This window comes from Lolium rigidum, chromosome 6, assembly GCF_022539505.1.
Source record: "Lolium rigidum isolate FL_2022 chromosome 6, APGP_CSIRO_Lrig_0.1, whole genome shotgun sequence".
Classification (NCBI taxonomy): domain Eukaryota; kingdom Viridiplantae; phylum Streptophyta; class Magnoliopsida; order Poales; family Poaceae; genus Lolium; species Lolium rigidum.
This window is the reverse complement of record NC_061513.1, coordinates 154,349,921-154,374,243: the sequence shown is the minus strand read 5'-3', so window position 1 is coordinate 154,374,243 and position 24,323 is coordinate 154,349,921. Positions and strand designations below refer to the sequence as shown.

Genomic DNA, 24,323 nt, shown 5'->3' with positions numbered 1-24,323 from the left:
CCTCGAAGAAGACTCGGCTTGTGAGTTGGTTTTGTAGTATCTCTATGTGCGGTGGCGCTAAAGCATCGTCAATCCAGCATCATTTGGATATCTAATAAAATTAACTCACGGGGCAAACATCACATTCGACGTGAACCATTGTAGTGGGATCACGCATCGCCCACTCATCAGCACAGAACACAATTTTCTTTTTGTCATTTCATCTATACAAAAGTGAGGCTAGCCCTACAAACACATCCTTTTCATCTGAGCCACAAGTCGAGAAGGAAAAGAAACTCCAAAGCAGATGAAATGCAGATTTAGCGCATCAGGGTCAAGCAACCAATTAAACCGTCGGGGAAGCTGTATAAAAGGCAAAACCCCGCGAACCAGTAGTACCCCAAACGAATAACAATCCCCCAATCCCCAAGAAAATAAACCGAAACAAACCCTCCCATGTCCGACCACCACCTCGCCGGCGAGCACCACCCCTCCCCGGCAAGCACGGCCCTCGGGACCCTGCTGCTCCTGCCGTCGGAGCTCCTCCACGAGATCCTCATCCGGCTCGCGCTTCCCGAGCTGCTCCGCGTCCGCTCCGTGGCCCGTCCCCTGTCCCACCTCATCTCCTCCGCCGACTTCCGGCGCTTCTACCACCTCTCCTCCGCCTCGTCCGGCCCGGCGCCCGCGGCCGCGTGGCTGCTCATCTTCAAGAAGCTCCCGCCCCGCGGCGCGGCGCTGCGGGGCTTCCACGGGCCGTCCGGCCGCTGGTTCCGCATCCCCGTCTCCGACATCATCTCCCCCGCCGTGCCCCCCGGGGAGGACCTCTACTTCCTCGCCGCGTCCGGCAGCTCCTTCCTCTTCGCCGCCAACGGGCGCCGCGAGCTCGTCGTGGTCGACCTCTCGTCCCAGTCCGCCCGCCGCCTGCCGCCGTCCCCGCTGGGCCCGCGCGGCACCTCCTCCTGGCGTCGCTTCGGGCTCAAGCTCGTCGCCGATCCCCCCGGATCGAACCGGTTTAGGTACGCGTCCTTTTCTCCCGGAGGAGGATTCCGGCAATCTTGCAGGCCACACTAAGCAGAACCTTGACGCTTTCCGCACTCCATCACAGCGCTGAAAAAAACCGAAGTTAATTCGAGTAGTAATTTGACTGTCACTGTACTTATATGTTTAACAATAATCTGATGCGTGGAAATTTCTCTCACTCGGAAGGTTTATGTTCGCGGAGCTGGTGAACAACACGCCATTCCTGTTCGAGTACCAGTCCGACACGGACACGTGGCGGTCATCGGAGGCGGCGCTGGTGGCCGGCCCCTCCGCACCGGCAGGCCCGGACGGCACGTACCTCTGCGCGGCCCACGCCGGACCGGACTGCGTGATGGTGTACTCGGGCCCGGGCGCGGACCGGCCGGTCTTCTTCCGGCCGCGGTTCCCGCACAACCTGGGCGGGCACGGCGACCGGCTGCACGTGTACGGCGACGGGAGCGCGGTGGTGGTCCGGTCGACGGCGGTGGAGGCCCGGACGAAGGTGGTGGCGGGCGTGGAGCTGTACGGGTTCGGGCCGGAGGTCGGGGGCGACTGGCAGCTGGTGTCCACGGTGCCGGCCGAGCTGGTGGAAGGGTTCAGGAAGCCGTACGCCGTGATGACGGGGCTGCTGGCGGAGCGGGAGGGCGTGATCAGGCTCATCCTCATCTCCAACTGCAGGGGCGCCTGGGACCTGGTGTGGCTCTCGTACGACCCGGCGAGCGCCGAGTGGCGGTGGGTGCCCGTGCCGGACTGGGGCGGCGTCAAGGGGCTCAACATGGCCGGCATCGCCGTCTCCTCCACCTTCTCCAGGCTCTGGCCGCCAGCGCCGTCGTCGCCGGCCATCTGTCGCTGAACCGATCGGCGTCTCCGCCGGTACGTGTTGCCCGTGTCTGTACTGTTCATGGGAGATGTCGGCAAGAGAGTTCTCCGACGATCACCCGAGTGGCGCCTCTGCTCTCTCCGTGCCGGTGGGGCCGTCGCGCAGTGCGCCATGATCCTGCGCAATAGCTTGGGAGATGCGGACAGGTGATGGCGCGAGTGTGCTAGATAAGGAGTGGTGTGTGCGTGTGTGGTGCTCCTGCCCATCCCATTGTTCATAAACTCGCCATGTACGTAGTTCCATACTCGTGGCTAGGCAATCCTGTATCTCTTCGTGTTCTCGTCGTCCCTCAACCAAGAGAGATGCAGTGCTGCTATCTGTCAAGTAACAGAGTAACTGCAGCTTTGTTAATTACGCAACATTCTGCAGCTGTAAATACATAACACTTGAGTTTGACAGAGTGCTGTATTTTCTATGGCACCTGGGAGAAACCCCTGTCTTTTACAGTCTCTTGTAGATGAAAAAAGCAAACACATCATTCTCGCGTCAAAAGGGTGAAGTTTCTGGACTATTCGGCATGCTGCTCTGCCGACGTGGCCGCTTAACTGCGTAACGTCAAAATCTTTGTGCGTGATGCAGGGTACTGATGAGGACTAGGAAGAGAAAACTGATCACAAGCTTGTGCACCTGTACCGGCGATACGAGCAGAGCGTAAGCGCGACAGTTGAAGATGTAAGCGCTGAAGCGGATGTGTGGTTTTGGCTTCCGAATTTAGGTAATCCGTCAACGTCCTCTTTAGCCTTTGCACAAAGCAGGACGACTCTCTCCCAGGTTCGACGACCCGTGCATTTTGGCTTTTATTTATGCGCGCGGATTTATCCCCTGATGATGGATAAAATCGAACACCAAGCAGAACAACTTGGAATCAGACTAACAAAATATTGGCAGAACCCCAAATGCACTATCAAGCATCGCCGCCAGCTTGCGTCAAGAAGACCCCTCTCTCCGTTTCTATTTGTGCTTGCAGTTGACCCACTCACTCAATTTTTTTTAAAAATCCATCTGCGTATGGGCTACTTCACAAGATTAGAGGGCGCAAAGCCACTTTGAGGACATCTCTATATGCGGATGACACGGCTCTTTTTTTCTGGCGTCTATGAACAAGACATCTAAAACCTTGCCTCCATTCTCCATGACTTCAATAAGATCACCGGCCTTTGCACCAACTTTCGAAAGTGCTTCGTGGTGCCAATTCTTTGTGGACAAATTAACATTGATGATGTCTTTAATCGTCCTCCGGTGGAAAGACCATCCTTCCCTATCAAGTACCTCGGGCTGCCACCTTCGGTGTGGTGTCTCCGGAGAGGATATTTTCAACAACTCGAAGATAAAATGGTCGCGAAAATTCAAACTTGGAATGCCAGGTATATTACAACGGCGGAGCGGACCTCGCTTGTCAAATCCGTCCTTGCATCCCAATCCATCTATCATTTGACTACTCTAGTGGTTCCTCCCGACACTACGCATGACATGAAGAAAATACAGCGTGCTTTCTTGTGGGCGGCTACCGACAAGGCATCCAAGGGCCAATGCATGGTGAATTTTTCTTTTAAAAATCGATGTTACTTGTCGTTTCCCATAAGACTTTGGGGCCTCATTAAGGATTGGCTTGGCCTTCACTTCGTCGACCTACATGCCTATGGCTTCTTGGTGGACTTGGTTTCCCATAAGACTGGAAAATCTTGGTGGCCTTGGTTTCCCATAAGACTGGAAAATCTTGGTGGCCTTGACATCCGCAACAGCGATCACTTCGCATGAGCCCTCCAGTTGAGGTGGCCTTTGGTTAGAGTGGAAGGATCGGAGAATATTTGGGTGGGGTTGTCAACCCTTGTAGGAAACCGGACATGGAACCATTTTATGCCGCCACTACAATCACGTTGGCAAATGGAGAAAATACCCTCTTTTGGGAGGCCCTGTGGTTGCACTGTGCTAAACATAGAGACATTAGAGCATCTCCAGTCGCGTCCCCCAAAGCATCCCCAAACGCTCGATCCGACGCCGGATCAAGCGTTTGGGGGATGTGTTTTGTTCGTGCCACGTTTGGGAGACGTCGCGCACCAGCCGCGTCCCCCAAACACCGTTCCCAAACTTTTTATAACATTAAATACTCTTTTTTCTTGCATTTTATTTCAATAGAGAGAAGAAACACTCCACAAATTCATAATTCGGAACATGGTTTACACAAACTAAGACATAGTTTGGAACATGATTTCCACAAACAAATACATAGTTTTAACCATGGTTGACATAAATATAAAACATTGCAAAATAACAAAACCTAACTAGTGTTGGCATTGCAGGTTTTGTATGTTCGCTGCCAAGAAAGAACACTCTCAGGCACACCCAGTCACCCAAACTGGAAAGTCCAGCTGTTGACGGTACCCCTGTTGGTTCTTTCGAGGAAGAACAACCAGAAACCTTCGTCCCTATTTTTGCTGCGAAGAAACAACACTCAGTCGTCGTCCTCCTCGTCGTTGTCGTTGTGGTAGTGTCGACGGCAGCGCGTCTCGTCGAACACCTTGACGCTCATGTCCCTCTCGCCAAGGTAGGAGAACGTGAGCATGAAGCCAGCTTCGAGGCGGTGGTAGCGCGCGAACTTCTCCCAGCCGATGTGGGGGTACATCTTGCCGCGCGTGTCGAAGATCACGTCCACAATCCACCGGCAGCAGCCGCAGGCAGCATCCGCAGATGCAGCGATGACGGCTCGTTGCCAGCGACGAAGTCGGCGAACTTGTTCGGCAGCCTCTGGATGCCGAGTGGGTCGCCCTTGAGGACGACGACGAACTCGAACAACACTTCCCGCTCCTCCTCCTGCATGTCCGACGATGAAGACGACGGCGTCGCATGCGACGGCGAGCGTGTAGCTCTGCCGCGGCCACGACCACGGTCGCGAGCTCATCCTCCACCTCTACCAGACATGGCGTCGACTCTTGAGATGGTGGCGGCTAGGGTTGGGGAGAGAGGCACTGGGGTTTCTGTGTGAGGGACGATGAGAGAGCAACCTTTTTTATAGGCCGAAGGGAGGCGGGCGAGCGGTGGCGCTCATTAACGCTGGCACGCAGAGCTAGGCGCGATGAGACTCTTCGCTGCGCCTATGCGGGAACTACACCGTCGCTGCGCGCCAATAACTTCCGTCGCGAGGTAGGTGACGGTTATGTTAAACTTCAATGTGCCATTGACGCGTCGGTCCCGCCACTCCTCGCCTCGCTTTTCGTTGTGTCTGGCGTGCCCGAAGCGTTCCCTGTGGGGCGGGGACGGGTTCGGGGCGTCGGACACCGTATCGGGTTGTGCCAGACAAAAAGAGGCTTTGGGAGACGCGGCTGAAAATGTTTTTTGTCCAGCGCGCATCCCTTTGGGGGACGCGGCTGGAGATGCTCTTACTCCACTCATCTACAAATAATCCGCTAGATGAAATTGAACGTTAAAATGCTCCTCTCAATGGAGGATGGATATCAAAGATCAACATGGCCGCGGATTTCACTAGAGCACATCCGACAATACATTTCACTTCGGATGCAACTTAGGGACGTACATTAACCTCCAAGTTGGAGTGTCGTACGAGGTCAATTGTAACCTTAACGAGAATGGCCAATATTAATCTAAATACCCGTACAAGGCCCAATTCCTTAGGGGCAATATCCTCACCCATTAGCTCCACAGTTTTGAGGACTTGGAATTCTTCGTTTGGCTTGCCATTCAAAAAGACTTTGGACCGATGATCGCTTGGAGAAGAGGGGTGGCCGAATTTTGGTGTTACCCACTTTGTAAGGGTGTGACGGAGTCAGCGGATCACCTTTTTTGTTACTTGTCGTTTCCCATAAGGCTTTGGGGCCTCATTAAGGATTGGCTTGGCCTTCACTTCATCGACCTACATGCCTACGGTCTAGGCGGGAAACGAGGGGCCGCAGACGGGAAGCAAGTGGCCGTGAGGACGGGAATGAGCGGCCATGCTGAAAGGCAACATGGTGGATGTGGAGGCGATGCCCCGATATTAAATTTGTCATGTCATTCATGACGGCCTTTCACGGGGAGGACGAAAAATGGGGTGACCCGTTAGGTGCGAGAAAAACGCACCCGCGGTCCCAATTCTTTCACCTTTGCGTCAGTTTGGTCCTAATTCTATAAAACTGCACAGACAAGTCCTAATTGTTTCGTAAGTGAGTCACTGGAGGTCCTAAATTGGTTTTAGGACCGTTGATTGCTGCCACGTAGGCTGCGGGCAGTCTGGCGGGAGTTTTCCCGCGGCTGAGCATGTGAATTTTTTGCAACTGAATCCCTATAAGAACCTGCCTTCTTATTCCCCAGCCCTTAGGTCTGGCTATCTCTCTCTCTCTTTGCTCTCTCACACCCACTGCAGCACCATGAGCAAATTGTTGCTGGCATTGTTGTTGTCATTGGTGTACTTGTGTATGTTGTATTTGCTAAGTGATGGATGGATGAATGTTTAAATAAAAGTATTGTTTGGTTGAAACCAGAGCACTAGTTCATATAAGTATGCAGATAAACTGTCATTACAACTTGCATAAAGGCATAGTATTGGGACCATCAGGTTTGGTTGAAACCAGGGCTACAATTTAGCATCGGGTTTCTGTCAAACCTATGCAAAATATGGCAAATCTATCCAAAATACTTGAACCTAACTACTGAGCATCAGTTTTTCTTCTTCGTAGAAGCAAGCTTCTTCCTCTGCCTTGATAAACCTAGTGTCTTGGTGCCTGCCCTTGGAGGTGGGAGATCTGCTATGCAGCTCAGTATGAGCCGACTCTCGGGTAGAGGACCCGGTGGTGAAGTCTCGTGACATTTGTGTTGCTACTGCCTACAGATCAAGTGCGGCACTAGTTATTGAAATGTTTGTGGCTTGAATATCAATTGAATTTCATATAACTGACTCACTTGGTCCTGTAGAACTTGCATAACAGTAGAGGTTGTGATGTCATAGCTCATTGCAGATGCCACAATACTCGCTGTGGCACTTGTGCCAGTGTGTGGCATTATTTGTTTCTACAGAAATGTGATAAAATTTGAGATACAACTATAGTTTGCAATGGAAAAAGAGAATTGGTAGTATTTTACCTTGGCACTGCACTTCCTTTTTACTGGCATTTTCTTAGGAGGTTGATGTTGCTCTTCATCATCAGGATATACTACATGTATGGGCTCATGTTGACCTTCTTGCTCAGGCTCAGGTTGACCTTCTTGCTCAGGCTCAGGTTGACCTGCTTGCTCCCCTGTAGGTTGGTTGCTCCTCTCTCTTTCTGGACATTTTCTCTTGTTGTGGCCAGTTTGATTGCACACACTGCAATGTCCAATGATGCCGTGCCTACTAATCCTTGTGCCATCTTCCTCCTCCAGTGGGCATTTCTTTCTCTTCTTACTAGGCCTACCCACTTTCTTGTCATATTTAGGTGGTTTTATTTCAGGACCATTCATTTTCTTCCAAACTCTAGGATCACTACATGGCATGATTACCTCACTGTAAGCAGATTTGAAGGCATCCAAACTATAGCATTTGTGCACACAGGTTTCAGGTTTTATCCTTTCATGCCTAAAAGCTGCACATGCATGTCTACATGGAATTCCGGACAATTGCCAAGCCCTACAAGAGCATTCCATCTTCCCAATGTGCACCTCATATTCACCATATAACCCGAGTAACTTTAAACAAATCTTCTGTTGCAGTGCAGCGCTTCATAATTGTTGGCAAAGTTAATATTATTGTCCAATTTCTTTCTTATCTTAGGACAAATGGAGCCACACATTTCACCAAGTTCCTTCCGTTTGCTAAAAAACCTAAGCATTAATTGATCTTTAATCTTTTTCAAACCAAGTAACTACAGGCAGTTCTCTAGCATCAAGTATATACCTACATGGATAAATAAGTAAAGATAAATGCAGGGTTCTCAAGGTACTGACCAATGCATGAGAAAATACATAAATAGAGGAGTAACTCACTTGTTGAATACTTCACATATGTTGTTCAGAAGCAAATCACATTTGGGCAGATCCTCAAAGAAAGCCTTGCACCATTGTCTAGGATCAATAGCATTCAAGTATTCAAATGCACCTTCATCCAGTGCTTTCATATCATCCATGTGCCTCTGCCAGTCACACTCCCTTGTTGCTCTAGCAATTTGCCACAATTTATTTTTTAAAATATCTCCTCTCCAACCAGCTCTCGCAAAGTTCTGGTGTAAATGCCTTACACAGAACCTGTGTTGTGCATCAGGTCATAATGCATTGACTGCATTGATCAGACCCTACACTTCCAAGGCCTAGTGTTCTCAATGCGAAGATCATCCTTCAGTGTGCCCAAAAACCATTTCCAAGTGTTTGTATCTTCCACTTCAACAATGGCAATGGATAGAGGGTATATACAATCATTTGGATCAACTCCAACAGCTGCAAGCAACACACCACCAAATTTATTTTTCATGTGGCACCCATCAATACCTATAATAGGCCTGCAACCTGCCATAAAGCCTCTCCTACAAGCATCGAGTGACATGTAGCAATTTTGAAACACACTAGCATGTGCATTGACAAACATAGTGCTCCCTGGATTTGATCTTCTAATTTCAGCAGCAAAATCCCATAGCAAATTATATTGTGCCAGTTCATCTCCATGAATTTGCTTCGCAGCACACCTTCGGCCCTCTGTAACTTGCTTCTACTAGCTGACATGTTGAAATCCTGCTCAACTAGCCTAGAAAAATTCTTCAACGACATCTTGTCATCAGCCCTGAACTTCTCCAAGTATTTACCAGCTAGGTATCTTGCTGTGAATTGCTTGATCCTAAAATCTCTCTCACACTTGTGTTCTGGCTGGTACTTCTTGATAGTCCAAGATTTGGTAATGCTACAAGGTGCAGCATATAGGTACCATGGGCATTTTTCCTCACAGCATGCCCTAATTCTCTGTTGATCATTCTTTATATAATTAACACCAACTCTCTGCCGCACAATGTATTCCTGTATTGCTCCTCTAAGCTCATATACTGACATAAAAACCATTCCAATCTTGAATTCCAATTCTTTCATATTCTCTGGCCTCCACCTTTTGAGCTTAACTTTTTTCTTCAACTTCTTCCTTCCGTGCTTGTCCTTCACTACCACTTCATCACCTGAACTTGCCTCTGGAATGTCTGAATCTTCAAGCTCCTCCAAATCTGCATCTGTGTCATAATCACTGTCTTCATGACATTTGCTGCTACTCTTTTTGTTTGCCTCATATGTTTCATCTACCCATTCATCAAACAAATTGTCATCATGTGCTTCTAGCTCATTTTCAGAGTCCACCCAATCAGAATCAAGATCACTATCTTCACTGTCTTCACTGTCATCATCCGCTTCCTCTTCTACGAACTGACTTCCTCCTGCTTCTTACGGTCTCATGGCCGGCATGTTGTTGTTGCTTTGATGCATTGGTACTATCTCGCTGCTGATTTCCCCTTATTTTTCTCGGACATTGGGCTCGACACTATTACCAATTCGGGAGATCCACATATGACAACATCATCAATACTTGCGGTTGTGCCGGTATTCAGTTTCTTGTGATCCACAAACAACCGAAAATACTGAAATTTTGGCACTACGGCAATCATATGCGATGTATCTACATCACTCTGTCCACTATGCGCGATCTCGATCTGAAATCTTTACCCGGGAGCAACCAATGCAAACTATAATCCACTTGGATTTGTATACCCTAGCTGCTCCATAAAATCGGTAAGCCACAAAGGCGACCATGTGTACTGCCTCGCATCGGTCAAACGAGCCTACTTGCACCATCTACATATCTCTTAGCTGAACCAAATCCGGAAAAAAATCCACCATGGTTTATTTCTACCAGTGAGCCGGTCTTCAAATACTCCTATGTTGCGGAAAAATCATCAGCATGCCGGTGCTCTTTGCTACTGCTCGAATTGGGGATTTAGGGTTCAGAGAACTCACCGTAGCGCGGCGGGGCATCGCCTGGCCACCGCAGCTTCGGGCCCTTGCTCGCGGGCTCCATCTTCGACTCCTCCTTCCCCGCGGCGGCGTCCGCCGCGAGATCGCCGGTGTCGTCAACTTCCCAGCACCACCGCCTCCAAATCGCCGCCGGGAGACACAACGAGAAGTGAAAACGATTGGGGGTGAGGTTATGAGGAGAAATGGAAGCCACGGGGTTTTTGCAAAAGCTGTACCACCGTTTGTTGCCGTTCGTTGGGCCCCATAGCCTACGTGGCAGCAGTCAACGGTCCTAAGACCAGTTTAGGACCTCCAGTGACTCGCTTACGAAACAATTAGGACTTGTATGTGCAGTTTCGTAGAATTAGGACCAAACTGACGCGCAGGCTAAAGAATTGGGACCGCGGGTGTTACCCACTTTGTAAGGGTGTGACGGAGTCAGCGGATCACCTTTTTTGTTACTTGTCGTTTCCCATAAGGCTTTGGGGCCTCATTAAGGATTGGCTTGGCCTTCACTTCATCGACCTACATGCCTACGGTCTAGGCGGGAAACGAGGGGCCGCAGACGGGAAGCAAGTGGCCGTGAGGACGGGAATGAGCGGCCATGCTGAAAGGCAACATGGTGGATGTGGAGGCGATGCCCCGATATTAAATTTGTCATGTCATTCATGACGGCCTTTCACGGGGAGGACGAAAAATGGGGTGACCCGTTAGGTGCACACCCCACCTCAAACGGGCTAGGGGATGTGAGTCTCTATTCTGTCCGTGGGGCACCCAAACATACCAAAACGGACATTTTTTGTGTGTCCGATTAGGGTGTCCCGGTGAACCCTTATTCTTTATTATGCACGCGGGTTTATCTCCTACTAGTCGATAAAATAAAACACCAAATTTCAAAAAATAAAACCAACCACCAAACGGAACATCAAAGGAACAACTTGGAAGCGGACTAGGCAAACATTACCAGAACGAGCACGCAGCAATCGCTCAAAAAGCATATGGATCGTACGATAAGAGGGACAGGGGTCACAGGACTGAAATCCCACTCGATCGCCTGACTAATATCTTCAGCATTTGAGAGGCAGCTGATCGTTGGCAGATAGCTCAAATCATGTGGGAAGTATTGCACGCACGTGACGTACATGCAATTTGGCCTGCCGTCCCTGTATGTACATGCGCTCTGCTGTTCCTGTGATCGTATCGTCCCAGGTCCCACCACTTGGGCCATATGAGCTGACCTAGGCTAGAACTAGCAACCAAGATATGGCCTCACATGTCGCTGCTACTTTTGCCCTCTCGGCTCTCGGTCAGCCGTTGCTGCCCTTCAGAATGCTCCTCCTGTCATAGTCGAATCGGACAGAAAGCGTCAAAGTGATCGTCAGATTGCAAGTTTGATGCGGTTCGTGCTCTGCAATGGCAAACAAGTAAATCGATGGCCAGATCACTTCACTGTATCGTGGTGGCAACAAGACAGTGCTATCGAATCATAGTTGGCTGGTTAACTTCAGAACACAAGCGCATGGAATTTAGACGACAGCACATGAAAAATCTACGACATCCTAATCGCAACAATGGTTGAATTTCCTCACAATGGCATTCCAGCCTTCCAGGCCGGCTGTCAAAATTTGCTCACATTACAAACTAACAAGCACCTTGATGCTACTCACTGTTACAGACATGAAGAAACGGTGGATAGTTCCTTCTCCATTATTTCTGATCAGATCAATGTGACCATGCTCTGTCCTATGGTTTCTGAACTGGAGATGAGTTAGATGGTCAGCTCTCAGTTCCAGTTGTTCCGTTTGGTTGCTCCACCAATACATCAGTAGCTGCCTCAGGTTCCGTGAGCGGCACGGTTTCCGCTTTCTCCTTCTCAGACATCTCCTTTCTGAGATCCTCTTTGGCCAAGCTTGAGAATTGCTTGTCCAGCGATCTTGCAGCTCCTAGCCATGCGAGCACGATGACCAGCAGTATGCCACCAAGGTATGGTGTCGAATTTGCCAAAGAGCCGAATATCAGGATCAAGAACTGTTGGATCAGCGCACCGCCAGACTTGCCTAATGGGTTGCAGACAACATCAATGGCTGCCTTTCCCTTCAACTGCAAACAGATGGAACAGAAATTAGCAACATAACAGTGGTGCAGACAATGGGTTGTACTGAGCTACGGAAACATGGACCTAGAGCAAGCAAGGAAACATCAAGCAGAAAATGGTATGATGTTGACTAGACTACACTACATCATTGATTTCCTAGGGCTACTCATGGTAAGGAATTGCACTTGCTGAAGCACTTATAAGTTCACAACAAATGAATAAAAACGAAAAACCAGTTCTGAACTCAGGTGTAGATGCTCCTGATTGAATAAAAAATAAAAAATAAACAAAACAATTTCAAAACAAACTGAAATTTTTGGACAATGAACATGTACAAGTGCCCTAACTGCACACCAAAAATCTCCGAGAAAAGACATATGTGGTGGTCTGTGAAAAAACAGACAAAATGCGGTGCTGTTTGGAACATCTAGATTTGTTTCTTACATCACTCCGATTTGTCTTTTTTGCACAGACCACTAAATATGTCTTTTTTCCGGAGATTTTTGGTGTGCAGTTAGAACACTTGTTCATATTCATTGTAAAAAAAGTTCAGATTTTTTTGAATTTTTTTGCTATTTTTTCGATTTTTTTATTCAACCAGGAGCATCTACACCTGGGTTCAGAAATGCCCTTGTCTCTTTTTTGCAGCAGGAAAAGACAGATAATGCTGCTATACAACTACAGGGCCATGGGAAGTTATGTATGAGAACCAACATGCTTAATAGGATCACCATATGCATCCTGAGAAAACTAAAAAAAGATCAATTCACCATACTAATTTCAGCATATGCTACTGACCTATAATTATGCATAGATTATTTTCAAATATATTATACATATCAACAAGAATCTATCAGAGGGAATTTACGAATAGCACAAATATGCAATATGAATGCAATACGTGTCTACAAAGCAACCAATTAACTTACATTAAGTGCCATTCGGCAGAAAAGAACATCAGCAAGTAAATAATTTTACAACAAGTCGCAATAGAATCACACTAATAAAAATGCAGTTGAAGGATGAACCAACCTTCATATCTCCATCCAAAGGAATATAGGCCATTTCCTTGCAGGGATCAAACAAACTGTACTTTGCACTCTTGCTAAATATATTCTGTAGTGCACCCACATAAACAGCTGCAAGAAGAGGTGTCATACCCATCGTGGCAAGCATGGGAGTCAGTGGTTGCCCAAACAAAAGCAGAGAGAAGAAACCAACACCAGTGACCAACAAAACTGTGGGGGTGATCATGGCAGCCACTCCCCAGCCAAATTTTTGGAATATAATACGGCCTAACAGCATCATCGTGAAAGTTGCAATTCCAGTTGCAGTAGAGAAGTCACCCATGAAAGATGAGTATTCGTTTGGACTAGGGAACTGCCAAAATGAAAAGGGAAAACATTAATTAAAAAGGATAAAGGGATATAACAGTCAGGAAAGAAGAAAAACAAAAGGTGGAAAGGACTACCTGTGCCTTGAGCTTTGATTTCCATGTGACTTCCACAAGATTGATACTAATGCCGTATGCAACCACTAAGGTAGCAAGGTCCCTCACATATTTCGAAGAGACCAGAACTTTCATACTCTCTTTCATGCTGAGCTTAGGTTTCTTCTGTTGAAACAATCATTATCAGATTATGTAAAGTAGTAGTGATAAAAATGGGAAGCAGATTCAGATATTCTACTGACCTTTTTCTTCTTGTGATCAGACTTCGGAAGAGAAGGGTCATTCAGAACAAGCTTGTTCACCGCCCAATATATGGAAGAAATGACAAGCCCAAGAAGTACCACTATGCCCATCATTCCTTTCAATGATACCTCCCAGCCATCAACTCCTGGAGCCATTGTCTTCCGCAAATTTGAGAAATATTTAACTGTGCGCCCAGAAAAGATAAGGGCAATATTTGCCCCAAGGCCAAAAAGAGGGTAGAACTCCTTTGCTTCATCAACTGTGGTGATCTGAAAAAGATGGAATCAACTTAGTTTCAGTATGAAGGACTATCATTTAATGAGAAAGATAAGAAAATATGAGATAAGGATTCTTCAGCAGTCCGCTCTCTAAAACGTCAATACATCCACCAAGGGCAGTGCAGAAGTGTACTAACAAGTACCAATGTCACTGTGAACTCCTATGCTTCATACCCCCTTCCACCTCACCCCCCATGTTGCTGCCCGCTGGCAGGCCGTTAGGATTGACTAACAATCAAAAAGCAACTCTAGAAAATGGAACTAACCACCAGATCTTTTCTGCGACAACAGCAGGCAATCCTCATGCTCATCCTGTGGAGTGTCTGGCTACAAAACTACGGTGATGTCTATTAGACACACAACTTCGCTCACTACCTAAGTGACAGCTAGATGCACTTCAGAGTTAAGATATCACCATGTGGACCCATAGACTCAGATTCAGACATCAGCCTGTAATTTCTAGCTGGTAAATTCTGTCTTGTTAGCGCACTCTGAAAGACTGCCATTTAGGGATCTTTCAAATACATAGACTGCAGAGCAGAATGTTTGAGATATGGAACCAATAACAGGTTTACAAGAATAGCCATCAAACGGTGAACACTGTACGATTGAAAAGAATGAGATCTAAATGTGACAATGCAACATATATCGGTATATATGTAATACAAATTTGTTGGTCTTCACACATTATCTGTCATCTCCTCCTGTAGATTTTAGTTAGACTCGTTTACTTATTTTTACCAAGTTTCAGTAATGATGTCTTGATTGTCTCTCGAAAGAAACCGCAATTAGTAAAATGTGTATGCGTGCATCAAATACGAGCATGCTAACCACGCTTTCCAGAAGAAAAGGAGCCCTAATACGAAAACATATTAGGTGCACTCAAGCCTACATCAATCTTCATCATTTATCTCAAAAGGAGTTAGAAAGTGTGGACAATATCCAGCCAAGTGTTCCAAAAGAAGAGATATTCACAACCAGTATATGAATGAAAACAACATTCAGATTATGGAAAGCTAGAAATCATGTAGCTGTGCATATTCATAGCAGAAAGCAACAAGCACCTAGGCCTCATCCAACAGCTACAGCCACGCAATGCAATAAATGGATGTGCACATCGATTGATTGAGAGGCCCAGGGTCTTATTCCCATGTTCGAAAAGAAAACGCAATGCAAAGTTGTACAATGCAGGACCAACAAAATACTACAACAACAAAAAAGCGCAACATTTCATCATCAGCTATCTAAGCATTCTGACAGAGAGAAGAGTTTTCCTATCCAAGTTCAGTTCTCCAATAAGCATCCATCCGGTCGAAACATTGACCTCAAACCAAGCAGCTGAGCATATTCAAATGCGATACGAAATGCTACAATGCATGGCCTACAAAATACTAGAGAAAGAAAAATACTGTAGCACACCATTTCATCATCAGCTGTCTATAAGTATTCTGACAGAGGTAAGAGTTTTCCGCTCCAACAACCAATAATCGGGTCAAAACTATTGACCATCAAGGGTGGTCAAAACTAGACTATGCCCGGAGAAAATGAAGGACGTGGTTCGCACTTGCACGATCCAAAGGTTGAAGGAAAAGTCGAAAGCCGTGAGTGACTGACCTGGTTGGCGAACCCCCAGAAGAGGACCGATACGACGACGCTGCCCCATAGCTCTGCCATGACATAGAAGAGGCAGAAGCTCCAAATCCTGAGTATGGCGACGGGCCCAAGGAAGCTGGGCCCGAGCGCGGCGAGCAGCCTGTCGGCGAGCGCGGTGGGGTGGATGACGTCCCTGAGCGGGTAGAGCACGAATCCGAAGAGTCCGAAGAAGGCGATGAAGGGGAAGATGACGGTGTAGAAGAGCGCCTCCCGGGAGAGCACGTCGGAGAGCTTGGAGTATGCGAGCATGAATCCGATGGCCATGGGCAGGTTGACCCAGGTCTTGAGGAAGGGGATGATCTCGGCGCTGCTGCCCTTGGCGGTGACGACGAGCACGTCCTTGGTGTCCCGCAGGATGGTGTAGTTGAAGAGGATGCAGAAGAACATGAGCCCCAGCGGCACGATCTTCTTCAGCGTCGGCAGGCCCACGCCGAGGAACTTCTTGGGCTCCGGCTGCGGGGCCGCGGCGGCGGTCGCCGCCGCGGTGCAGGAGACGCTGTGGGTGGGGGTGGGCCTCCGCTTGAGGAGGCCGTATCCGAGGACGGCGTCGTGGGAAGTGGGGGCTCTGGACGCGAGGAGCGGGGGTTGGAGAGCGGCGGGGCTGGAGGTGGAGGTGGAGGTGGGGGAGAGGGAGGCGCGGGTGGCTCGCAGGCGCGGGAGGGGGAGGCGCGGCCCGGCGCGGAGGGTGAGGCCGGGCTTGGCGCTGAGGAGAGCGAGCGACTCCATGAGTGGCGGCGCGATGGCGGTGGTCGGCTCGCCTCCGGCGCTGCCTCGCCCACTCCAAGGAGGGGATTGGGGGAGAAGGGGGGAAGGTGGGGAGGAGGGAAGTGGGTGTCGAGCTCGGGAGTAGTATAAAAAAGATGGCGCATCCGGATCGGCCGTGGGTTGGTGTGCCTGGGACAATCCTGGCCGTCGGTTGGGGTTCTGGGGTTGGGGTTGGTGTGGGTGGGGAAACGGGACAGCGCCCGGCGGCCGGCGCACGCGGTCAGCTGCGGGCGAGCTCGAGCACTGTCCCACGTGGGTTTTGTTTCAAGCCAAAAGCTGATTTCTCGGCTCCCACTGAACTTCACAATAAACGTGGAGGTCTAGCTAAACCTCATAGCACCTTCTCTGTGGTTGGTGAGGGTGAGGGTTTTAGAGCATCACACAAAAAATTGTTAGAGAACACCTGTTTTTATGGCTTGCTAGTTTCGTGTACCAATTTTTTCTGCAATTTTAGGTTATGTAAAATAGGGCACAACATTTAGTGCCCTATATTTCACAACACATATCTTTGCAACAGATGGCGCACATATTAAAACATACGAATTTAGGTACTGTATTAATTTCTTCATCACACATATCAGGTTCAAACATACCATAGTGTAGCATAGACACAAACAAACACGAAGTTCGACAAACGCACATAGACAAATGAAAAGTTCGGCAAACACACATAGACAATAACAAAGCCACTCATGGTTCAGTGACTACCGTGTCTTCATTGTCTCCATTGGTATTGTCGGCATCTTCTTTTTTTGGGTGTCTCTCCATTGCCTTCATTATCGTTATCATCGACATTGGTGATGTTGGAAGCATTATATGCATCCATGGAAGCTCCCATGGCACCACATATGGAAGCTCTTATGCCACCACCCATGGAATATCCAATGCCTTAAACCATGTATACTCCCATGGCAGTGATGCATGTAAAATGCATACATGAATTTTATACTTTATTGTAACATATTACAATATATTTGCATCTTATATAATGTTATTTCCATGTGTTTATGATGTTTTAGGGGATTTTGTAAATAATCTCCTCTCCTCCGGTTCTAATTCTGTTAGACAGAAAACACCTCTTTTTAGTGTTTTTGACATTACAGGAGCTACGGGACTCCAAAAAGGACAAGGTCAGCGGCCATGCTTCGAAAATTTCGAGACGAACAAAATGAGCTAAAGTGAGCTACAAGGAGAACAACAGGCTAGGAAAGAGGGCGCCCACCCCCTTTGGACGCGCCACCAGCCCTCTTTCTCGCCTCGAGCATTCGTTTCGCTTCAATCCAACGCCAACCGACTTGTTCTGCCTTAAAAACCACTATATATATGACCCCCCCAGGGATTTCGTCGAGGCTACGGCGGCGAAAATCAAAAACACATAAACAGAGAGTCAGCAGGCCGCCGGCGGGGATCGGAGGGGGGAAACGCTGCCGAAATCGCCTTCGGTGGACTCCGCCCCCATCCGGTGTGGGCATCATTAGCATCTTCATTATCTTCATCACCATCTACAACATCACCATCTTCATCTACCCCTTGTAATCTATCGGCAAACATGATATCTGAAGCAATATATTGTTTTCCCATGATCTATTGTATATCTATGTTGATGTTTGAGTAGTGACTTGTTCATGGAAATTGTGAGATAGTTTGTGATGGTCATTGATGACCCTCAAGTATAGGGGATCGCATAGTCTTCGAGGAAAGTAAAACCCAAATTTATTGATTCGACACAGGGGAGACAAAGAATACTTATAAGTATTAACAGTAGAGCTGTCAATTCAGATGCACCTGGAAAAGCACTAGTGATAGGGGTGATGTGAAAGCAGTAGTAATATGAGAGCAATGGCAATAGTAACACAACAGCAATAGCAGTAACACAGAGGCAATGGCACCAGAAAATATTCCAGTGCATGGTTGACTGTAGAGCAATGATGATGACAGAAGGGTTGGGGTTCCCAGCTATCTACACTAGTGGTAACTCTCCAAACAAATAACATGTGTTGGCTGAACAAATTAGAGTTAGACAATTGATAATTGTGAGGGCGTGACAATGCATGCTATGATAAGATAAAGTTTATTGTAGTATTTAATTGGGCATTACAACATAACTCATAGACCGTAATCCAACTGCATCTATGACTAATAATCCACCTTCAGGTTAGCATATGCACCCCTTTCAGTATTAAGTTGCAAGCAACATATTTATTGCATTAAGTAAAGTGTGTAAAGTAAACAATAGAAATATCCTTGGATAAAGCACTGTTTTTTCTCCCCTATTGGCAACAACACATCTACAACCTTAGGAGTTATTGTGACTCTCCCAGATTACTAGAGGCATGAACCCACTATCGAGCATAAATGCTCCCTCTTGGAGATACATGCAACTACTTGATCAGGGTAACTACAAGTACCGGAGAGCACACAATATCTTAAATAAACAATAGTATGATAATATGATGAACAATCTGATCACAATTCCACAATTTGTCGGATGCCAACAAACACAACACCGATTACATCATATGGATCTCAATCATGTAAGGCAGCTCATGAGATCATTATATTGAAGTACATGGGAGAGAGAGTACCAACTAGCTACACCCGAGAACCTATAGTCCATGGGGGGACTACTGTGGTGACCCAGCATACCATTGCATGGTGTAGTATGCAAGTCGTTGACATAACACCAATGAAACACCGTTTCACTAGTATTACATTGCTCAGAGTGGTACAACAGAAACATATGCTGGTCCAAGGCATGTCTATAAATTACAACTCTGACTCTTTACAGAAAATCAACATAACCTCCTACTTTATGTTGAATATATTAGCAAATTTCCCCATGATTTAATCAAAGAAAACAGTAGATAAAACATGACTAAAAAGTTTGAGACTAAACTAGTCATGCAAATCACCATAGAATAAAGGAGCAACAAGTCTAAACAGATTGATAAGAGCAATGTGTTTCCTGACAATGAGCCTGAACATGTTGCTAGGAGAAGGAAGAACATCACGATCTCATAAAAGGAAGGCAAGAACACATACGGTCCAGAAGAGGAACCAGCGGTGTTGTTGTCGCCGTTGAGAGCCATGTCGCTGAAGAGGTTGCCGATGTCGGGGAAGAAGTCGTCGTTGGGGAAGTAGTCGTCGGCCTCCGTGTCGATGTCGAAGTCGGCTGGTCGCGCAAGAGCGCTCCCCAAAAACCTTATCGCCTCTCTCCCGTACAGGATCACAAGAGACGGGGTTCCGCAGGCCTGCTGTCCCGTCCAGCGGTGCACGCCGGTAGACGGGATGGAGAAGTCTTGAGCGGCAGCGCAAAGCTCTGGAACCAAGTGGTAGGCGCATATGGTGCTGTGTCTCGTCGTGTATCTGCGGGAGAGGAGCGACCTCTTTTATAGGCACGGAGAGAGGAGCTGAACAGGCCACGCGAGGAGATGAAACGAAGGGCCGGGGAGGTGAACCGAACAGAGCGGCGGCCGAAGCTGAACAGTCTTCGTATTCAAAACCCACTAAAAGAAACATTTCAGATTCTTGCGTCTGTTCATATACCCATTCGTGAGTGGCAAAAGGAAAGAGAGAGAGGCTCTCGGCTCGAGGCATTCCCGCAACCCGCGGTGCGACGTGTCGTGACGAGGCGAGCGAGCGGCGGCGTCGTCGGAGGAGGAGCGCGCGTGTGGTCAGCTCCTATTTCCTTCTATTATTTCTCTCATACAAATGGTATGAAGAGCTCTCCTTATAAGCTGCTCCAACTCTTCTTCAACTAGCAACGTGGGACTAAACTTTTGTCCCACCCCCGCACATGCATGAATGGGCCATGTGGGCCTCTAGGATTTATCAGGAATTTCTGGAATATTTATTGTGTTGGTCCAATATGGGCCAAAATTCCAACAATCCCCCACCAGATCCTAGAGGCACATAGAATTTGCCCTTGGTTCCAAAATATTGTTTTATATACCGGTACTATAGCGAAGACTGTTAAGTTGAACTTTCACCAGTCTATGCTACACTAGACTGCTACTTGAACAGTGGACTAAGTCTTGAAGTGCAAGTTTTCTGCTAATCTAGCTTCACAAAGAGCCTTGACCGGTACTAGGCCGTCGCAGGGCTTCCCCGTGGGTGGAGCTTATGCGTCATACTCCATGGACTTTCATGAGTTTATTAGAAAGCACCCAACTCTCATAGGTTGCGACGTTTTAACAACCAAACTCATATAGGTGTGTTCTTCAACGGATGTTCTGCAGGATAACATCTGTGCTTAAATAAGCAACTTAGAACACATTAAGATAAATCAGCCTACGTGCAGATTAGGAAAGTATTGCATCTTTTATGGAGTGGTATCATACAAGGAGTAAGGATACTTTCCTCTCAGTTGACATACAGCTTGTCTCCCAGTTCTAATTCACGGGATCTCCGATCACATAGAATGGGTTACCAATGTGGACAACTTAAACGGTGGGTCTCATACCCATCTCCTTTGATGCATTATCTATCACGTTACGTGATAGACCCTTTGTGAAGGGGTCTGCCAGATTTCTAGACGTATGGATATAATCCAATGCAATAACTCCAGAGTTTCTCATTTTTCTGACAGATTTTAATCTCCTCTTCACATGCCTTGATGAATTCATATTATCCTTAGAACTGTTAACCTTGATGATCACAGTTTGATTATCACAGTTCATTGGGATAGCGGGTATTGGTTTCTCAACCACGGGTAAGTTCATCAAGAGTTCACGGAGCCACTCTGCTTCAACGAGTGGCTGTGTCTAATGCTTGTGAGTTCTCGCTTCCATTGTTGACCTCGTTAAGATGGTCTGCTTGCAAGACTTCCAAGAAACAGCGCCACCACCAAGTGTAAATACATATCCACTAGTGGCCTTAATCTCATCAGCATCAGAAATCCAATTTGAGTCACTATAGCCCTCTAGTACCCTCGGATACCCAGTATAGTGAATTCCATAACTCGAAGTGCCCTTTAGATAGTGCATCACTCTTTCAAGAGCATGCCAGTGATCATCGCCAGGATTTGATACAAATCGACTAAGTTTGCTCACAGCAAAGGCGATTGCAGGCCTCGTAGCGCTAGCCAAATACATAAGTGAGCCAATAATCTGAGAATATCTCAGTTGATCTCTAGCGATCGCTTTATTCTTTCTAAGCGGAACACTAGGATCATAAGGCGTTGGACAAGACTTGCAATCGCTATACCCAAAACGACTCAAGATCTTTTCCACATAGTGAGATTGAAGCAATGTAATCCCACCATTGTCATCCTTCAATAGCTTGATGTTTAAGATTACATCAACTACCCCAAGATCCTTCATCTCAAAACTGCGAGATAAGAAATCCTTGGTCTTCTTGATGATATTCAGGTTGGTTCCGAAAATCAGTATGTCATCGACGTATAAGCAAAGAATGACTCCTTCGCCCCCACCATGGCGATAGTACACACATTTATCGGCTTCATTTACAACAAAGCCTTCAGCGGTTAAAGTTCTTTCGAACTTCTCATGCCATCGCTTAGGTGCTTGCTTGAGACCATATAAAGACTTCAACAATTTGCACACCTTTCCTTCTTGACCATTTACTACAAATCCATCTGGCTGGTCCATGTAAATTTCCTCATCCAACTCTCCATTTAGGAAAGCTGTCTTAACATCCATTTGATGAATGAGAAGACCGTATGAGGGAGCCGGTGATAGTAGTACTCTAATGGTAGTCAATCTAGCTACGGGTGAGTACGTATCAAAGAAATCTTCACCTTCCTTTTGGGTATAACCCTTGGCCACAAGTCGTGCCTTGTACTTTTCAATTGTACCATCAGGCCTAAGCTTCTTCTTAAACACCCATTTACATCCTACGGGTTTGCACCCATAAGGACGATCAGTAATCTCCCAAGTTCCATTAGCCAAAATGGAATCCACCTCACTTCGGACAGCTTCCTTCCAGTAGTCAGCATCTGGAGATGCATAGGCTTCTGAAATAGAAGTGGGAGTGTCATCCACGAGATACACAATGAAATCATTACCAAAGGACTTCGCAGTCCTCTGTCTCTTACTCCTTTTAGGAGCTTCATTTTTATCCTCCTCGGGATTCTCAAGGTGTTCTATCGGAATGGTGGATTCAGAAATTGTAGCGAATTCTTGGATAGATGTACTAGGCATCCCCTGATTCGATGAGTTGGGCATATCCTTCATGGGAAATATATCCTCAAAGAAAGTCGCATCATTCGACTCCATGATTGTACCAACATGCATGTCGGATACCTCAGACTTTACTATCAAGAATCTATAGCCAATGCTATGAAAAGCATAGCCCAGAAAGACACAATCAACAGTTTTTGGTCCAAGCTTGCGCTTCTTGGGAATTGGCACATTGACTTTAGCCAAACATCCCCAAGTCCGTAGGTAAGAGAGTTTCAATCTTTTTTTCTCCCATTCTTCGAATGGAGTTATCTCCTTATTCTTTGTGGGAACTCGGTTTAGGACATGACACGCAGTCAATATCGCCTCCCCCCACCATACCTTCGAGAGACCCGATGTATCTAACATGGCGTTAACCAAATCAGTTAGAGTGCGGTTCTTTCTTTCGGCCACCCCATTTGACTGAGGTGAGTAGGGAGGCGTCCTCTCATGGATTATGCCATGTTCCGCACAAAATGAGTCAAACTCATTGGAGAAATACTCTCCACCACGATCAGACCTAAGCCGCTTGATCTTTCGTTCAAGTTGATTTTCTGTTTCAGCTTTATAGATTTTGAAGAAACTTAATGCCTCATCTTTCGATTTCAGAAGATACACATAAAAATATCTAGTTGAGTCATCAATCAACGTCATGAAGTATTTCTTTCCACCTTTTGTCAACACACCATTCATCTCGCAAATATCTGAATGTATTAGTTCTAGAGGTGCCAAATTTCTTACCTCCGCAGCCCGTATGAGACTTGCGAGGTTGCTTAGCTTGAACACACACTTGACACTTAGAACCCTTTACAATAGTGAAACTCGGGATTAAATTCAGTTTAGCTAGCCGCGTCATACAACCAAAATTAACATGACAAAGACGTGAATGCCAAACATTTGTCTCAATGTTGGTGCAAATATGATTAACAACTTTATTACAAACGTTTGACAGGGATAGGCGGAACAAACCTCCGCACTCATAGCCTTTACCAACAAAGGTTCCAAATTTTGACGCAACAAATTTATTGGACTCAAACACAATCTTGTAGCCATCACGACACAGAAGCGATCCGCTAACAAGATTTTTATTGATAGAAGGGACATGATGCACGTTCTTCGGGCGCACGATCTTCCCCGAAGTGAACTTCAGATCGACCGTACCAACACCACGAACAGTAGCATGCGAGCCGTTCCCCATCAACACGGAGGAAGTCCCTGCGACCTGATAAGAAGAAAACATGGAGATGTCAGCACAAACGTGTACATTGGCACCTGTATTAATCCACCATTCAGGAGAATGACATATTGAAAGGACAGTAGGAAATATACCATACCCAGCATCCTTCATCTTGCCGCCCTTTCCTTGCTGACGCTTGTCAAAGCGGTTTGGGCAATTGGGAGCCCAATGATCAGGATCACCACAGACGTGGCATACTCCTTTCTTCTTATCGGTCTTCCTTTTGAAATTGGTAGACTGTGAGGCCTTGTTCTTCCCATCAAATTTTCCTTTGCCATAATACTTGTTCTTGTTCTTGGACTTGTAGGATTGGAAGTTCTTCTTCTGTACCAAGTTGGCACTAGAACCTCCCTCAACACCTCGAGCACGTATGTCTTTTGCCCTTGCCTTTTCTTCCACGTCAAGAGACCCAATGAGATCCGTAGTGGAGAACTCTTGTCTCTTGTGCTTCAGAGAAGTAGCAAAATTCCTCCATGAAGGAGGAAGCTTGGCAATGATACCTCCGGCAATAAACTTGTCCAGGCAACACACAAGTGAACTGCTCAAGTTCCTTAGCAATGGATCGTATCTCATGATCCTCGCTCAACGATGGAGCGC

At 47.0% G+C, this 24,323-nt stretch overlaps 2 protein-coding genes across 2 annotated transcripts; one reads left to right on the top strand and one right to left on the bottom strand.

Moving 5' to 3' along the window:
- Positions 1-394: 394 nt before the first annotated feature.
- On the top strand, positions 395-2,323 carry LOC124666941. Its single transcript, XM_047204273.1, has 2 exons — positions 395-995; positions 1,186-2,323. The coding sequence occupies exons 1-2, from the start codon at positions 436-438 to the stop codon at positions 1,850-1,852; spliced, it is 1,227 nt and encodes a 408-aa protein (XP_047060229.1). The 5' UTR covers positions 395-435; the 3' UTR covers positions 1,853-2,323.
- Positions 2,324-11,401: 9,078 nt separating this feature from the next.
- LOC124666346 (plastidic ATP/ADP-transporter-like) lies at positions 11,402-16,271 on the bottom strand. The gene is made up of 5 exons (XM_047203686.1): positions 15,507-16,271; positions 13,614-13,883; positions 13,393-13,536; positions 12,954-13,301; positions 11,402-11,926 (listed from the first exon to the last, which is right to left on the bottom strand). The coding sequence occupies exons 1-5, from the start codon at positions 16,269-16,271 to the stop codon at positions 11,603-11,605; spliced, it is 1,851 nt and encodes a 616-aa protein (XP_047059642.1). The 3' UTR covers positions 11,402-11,602.
- Positions 16,272-24,323: the final 8,052 nt, after the last annotated feature.